The sequence below is a fragment of the Chelonoidis abingdonii genome, unplaced genomic scaffold (assembly GCF_003597395.2).
Source record: "Chelonoidis abingdonii isolate Lonesome George unplaced genomic scaffold, CheloAbing_2.0 scaffold0024, whole genome shotgun sequence".
Classification (NCBI taxonomy): Eukaryota; Metazoa; Chordata; order Testudines; family Testudinidae; genus Chelonoidis; species Chelonoidis abingdonii.
Genome location: NW_027424285.1, coordinates 161,115 through 165,673, shown reverse-complemented (window position 1 = coordinate 165,673; position 4,559 = coordinate 161,115). Strand labels below are relative to the sequence as shown.

At 61.3% G+C, this 4,559-nt stretch overlaps 1 protein-coding gene across 1 annotated transcript; it reads left to right on the top strand.

Moving 5' to 3' along the window:
- Positions 1-261: 261 nt before the first annotated feature.
- LOC142046011 (capping protein, Arp2/3 and myosin-I linker protein 3-like) lies at positions 262-3,338 on the top strand (the record flags this gene model as incomplete). The annotated part of the gene is made up of 10 exons (XM_075061348.1): positions 262-383; positions 477-810; positions 892-1,026; positions 1,310-1,376; positions 1,459-1,548; positions 1,896-2,005; positions 2,189-2,375; positions 2,503-2,613; positions 2,733-2,852; positions 2,948-3,338. Coding segments are annotated over 10 exons (1,302 nt in total), but the record flags the coding sequence as incomplete, so codon positions are not given.
- Positions 3,339-4,559: the final 1,221 nt, after the last annotated feature.

The window sequence follows — 4,559 nt, the reverse complement described above, 5'->3', positions numbered from 1 at the left end:
AAGCAGACACATGCAGGTGGAAATTATCCCCCACCAAAACAGGAAGTCCTGCCCACTGGAGATGCTACTTCCTGTTTCCCCATGGAAAGCAGGAAGAGCCATTCTTAAAGTGGGAGGAGTTAAAAGCTGTATCTCAAGACTCCAAAACAGGAAGTCCAAGTCACTGGAGGCAGGACTTCCCATTTTGCCTGAGGAGACAGGGGGAGGAGAAGGAGCAAGCCTTAAAGTAGCAGCAGCTAATTCCTTGCTTCTCACACCTCTCCTTGGCAGGCTCGGACACCGGCGTCCACCGAGCGCCAGCGGCAGGAGAATGGGACGGTGCCGCAACTGGATGAGGGGCTGGAGGAATTTTTTAGCAGGCGAGTCCTCACGGATAACACCAGGTGGTACCATATACCCTAGGGGTGCGGGAAAGGGTGGAGATGACCCCAGTCTGATTCTCTGACCACCCCCACTACTCTCCTCTGCCCCCTCAGCTATCCATGGACCCCCAGAGGCTACGGGGTGAGACCAGGCCCCTCAGACGCGCTGCCCCCCATGCAGAAGAAGAGGCGAAAGGGGCTTTTCCATTTTCGGAGGCATAGGAGCCTCAAGGGGGAGAGGGAGGTTGAAGACACCATGTGGGGGGCCCCCCACAGCTCCCCCGGCACCCCCCAGGGGACAACAGATGAGCCCAAGGCACCAATGCGGAGTTCAGCCAGCCTGGATGAGGGAGAGGAGCAGGAACCCTGTGGAATGGGAATTCCCCTCCCCGGGATGGGGGGCAGCAGAGGAAGTGGGGTGAAGGGGCTGCCCCCCAGAGGGAAGCAGGTAAGGAGGCACCGTGCTGCAGGGAGTGGGGCAGGAGGGGCCAGCAGGGGTCACTGTGTTCAACTGCCTCTGTTTTTGTAGGGTCCCTCCGCTGATCGTTCCCCCAACCCTGTGAGGGCGGAGTCAGATTCTTCAGAGGCGGAGCTACTGCAGCCCTCCCGAGTCCAGGGCATCGCCCTGCCCGGAATGGGGCGGAGCCTGGATGGGAAGAAAGAGGTATGTGGGGTGTGAGAGGAGGTGCATACCTGCAGGGGCGGGGCCTGAGGACAGGCCACGCCCACTCAATGCCTCAAGTTCTGCAGCTGCCTTAGCAGAAGGAGGGGGATTCTCGGGGAATGGGGCCAGAGGACAGAGGCCAAGCCCCCCAAACCCCTCATGGTCTGGACTGAAGTTGGGGAGGGAGGGGCTCTTTGGGGGCATGGCCTGAGGGTGGAGGCCACACCCACTTAACCCCTGGTGTTCTGGTCCCGACTCTCCTGTCCCCTCACTCTGGTTTCAGGGGGCAGAGCTGCAGAGGGCGGGCAGCCTGCGGGATCGAGAGAGGAGGAGGTCCTCAGATGACTCAGGTAGGGGGGAAACCCCAAATTCTGGCCCTGCCCCTATCCTAGCTCCCCCAAGCTGATACACCCCCTTCTCTCTCCCCCACAGAGAAAGGGGGCTGGAGACCCCAGCCCCCACCTCAGAGCTCCAAGCCAACATTTGCCACCATTCGAAGAGCTGAGGCCAGCTGGGATATCGGTAAGGGCTGCGAGCTTCACCGTGGCAGTGCCCCCAGGGCTGCGAGCTTCCTTGCAGCAGTGCCCCCAGGGCTGCAAGCTTCCCCATGGCAGTGCCCCCAGGGCTGCGAGTTTCCTTGCAGCAGTGCCCCCAGGGCTGCGAGCTTCCCCGCAGCAGTGCCCCCAGGTCTGTGAACTTCCCCGCAGCAGTGCCCCCAGGTTTATGAACTTCCCTGCAGCAGTGCCCCCAGGGCTGTGAGCTTCCCTAGAGCAGTGTCCCAAGCCAGGGGAGGAGCTCTGGGGTTGCGAGCTTCTCCACAGCGGTGCCCCCATTGCTCATGTGGTTTCTCCCTCCTCCCACCCTGTCAGCGGAGGAGAGCTCCCAGCTGGACCAGGAGGGGATGAACATCTCCAGTGGGGCCCCCAGAGTGGAGATGGGGGAGAAGCCCCCAAGCCCCAGCTTCCCGGCATCTGGAAAGGTGAGCGGGGGGCTGCAATGGCGGGAGGCTGGGGGATGAAGTAGCAGACAGAGAGGGGTAGAAGCTGTGAGCTTCCCCCCAGCTATGCCCCCAGGAGGTCAGGGTGGGTTTTGGGGTGCTCTGTGGCATTACCAGGGGGGCTAACTGCTCTGATTATCTCTCCCCCCCAACCCCATTCCCTAGCAGGCCAGGGAGCTGCCATCCGGCCCCTGCCCCCACAAGCCAGTAGCCATCCCCCGCAGCCGAAAGCCCCCATCTCAGCCGGAGAGAAGCCAGAGCAGTGAGGAGGGGGTAGGTGGGGCCGGCCCCACAGAGACTCGGATCTCCCCCCCCATCGCCCGCCCCCTACCGGACCACTTGGAAACAGAAGGTATCGGTAGCAGGGGGCCTTTCCCCTCCAGGGGGCACCGGCTCCCATCCGGCCCCAGGGCAGGGGACTGGCTGTTAAGGGGGGTTGGGGATGAGACACAGGCCTTCCACCCTCTCTCTCTTTCCAGGGGGCTCTGAGGGGGGGCGGAAGGCGGTCCCCCTGAAACCCCAGCGAACGCGCCGGGCGCAATCCTGTGACAAGCTAGAGTCAGACCGGGGTCGAGATCCTGGATCCAGAGGTGACACCCTGAACTGAGGGGGGAACGGGAGCCTGGGGCTGCGAGCTTCCCCCCCTGCAGTGCCCTCAGCTGGGCTGTTTCTCAGGATCTAACCCCTTCCCCTCTCCCACCCCCAATAGGTGCCACTACCGACCCCCTGCCAGACCCCCCTCCACCCCCACCCTCGGAGCGGCATCAGCCCCCTCGGAAACCCCGTCTCCCCATCTCCCGGCCTTTCCTGTCCGTGGGCCAGCCTGGCGGTGAGTAAAACGGCCCCTCTGGGCCACAGAGGGTTAACAACCCCCCACCCGGCTGCCCCCTCCTTCACCCTGGCACCTTGTCTGTGTCTCCGCAGGAACCCAGGCGTCCGGGACAGACTGACGGACCCGCTCTCCGAGTATCATCCGTGCCACCAGCTGGAAGGAGATGGGGAACGTGGAAGCCCGAGCACAGAGAGAGAAGGGGGGGGGCACTGGGCCTTCCCCGAGATCCAGCCGTGGGCCCCTCCCCAAAAACAAGGATCAACCCCCCCACACACATCACCATGGGGCTGCAGACCCGCTCTGCCCTTCTTCCTCGCTTCCACTCCTCTATTCGGGCCTGTCTCATTCCCTCGCTTCGGCCCCCCCAAATCCCTTGAGGGCCGGACCCCTGTTTTCATGGGGTGCCCCCCAAAGGGAGGAGGCATCACTCCCCCGGGAGGAAACAGGGAGCAGGACTCTGAATGCTTCTCATCCCCCCTGCACACCTCACCTCTCCCCAGCCACCCACCCCCCCATTTTCCGCCCCTCCAGGAATCGTGTCTATTTTCAGCTTGTACAGAACGAAGAGAGAAATAAATTCTATATGGCGACCGGCGCGGGCCTGAGGGCGTCTCCTTTGTTCCCCTGGGGGGCAGGGGGCAGGAGCGGCCCCTCTCCTGGGGGGCCCCCTGGGCTGTGGGCACCAGGAGTCACCGTCCCAATCTTGGGGGTGGGTCACAGACTGGGTTGTAGTTCTCAGACATGGCCAGCAGGGGGCTCATGGACACACACACACCCACACACACACACACACACGGCAGTTCTCAGCCCCTCCACCAGGGGGCAGCAAGGACCCCCCCCAACACATTCTGCTCCAACACAGGTTGTGTTGCTGTGTATCCCCCTTAAAGTCCTTCACAAGTCTTGTGCGGGGGTATGGGTGGGACATCACCGTCGTCCCGTCATGTGCGAGTGTTGCTGTGTGTGTTTGTGGTGGGCTGTTGCGGCGGTGGCTGTGGGAAAGGGGTGAGTTTGCTGTGTGTTGTGGAGCTGGCTTGCCATGAGCAGGGTGCTCCTATGGTGGGTGTGTCCCTGTTGAGTTGTATGTTGTGTCTGCTCATACGAGTGGTATTGTGTGTGTTTGGGAGAGTGGGGGTTCCTTGCCATGTGTGTCCCATTGCTGTGTGGTGCGTCCACGCTGTGTTCGGTCTCTTTGTACAGGTTGTGTTGTTCGGTGTGGTGCCTTGCTGGCTAGAAATGTTGTGTCCCCATGTTGTGGGCCTATGGGGGGGTGTTTGCAGTAGCTCCTTGCACTCGTTTGCTCCCTGTGCTGTTCTGTGTGTCTGTTGTTTTGTGTGGTTATAGTGGGTCCTTTCTGTGTGTCCCAGTGTTGTGCAATACGATAGGTCTGCCCATGTGTGCACTGGGTTGTGTGTTTCTGGTGCTGCCTTGCTGTGAGCATTGTGGCCCTGTTGTGTCTGCCCATAGGAGTGTGTGTTGGGGACATGGTGTGTATTTGTGGTGCCTCCTTGCTCATGTGTGTGTGTGTGTGTGTGTGTGTGCAGCAATTTCTTGATGTGTATCAGGTCCTGGTGTTCTGTGATGTGTTGTGTCTGTAAGGTGCCTGTTTGTGATGGCTGCTTGTGATGTCTCTGCTGCGCCGTGCGTCCTCGAGTGTGTTCCAGTCTCTCTCTCTCTTTCTCTCTCTCTCACACACACACACAC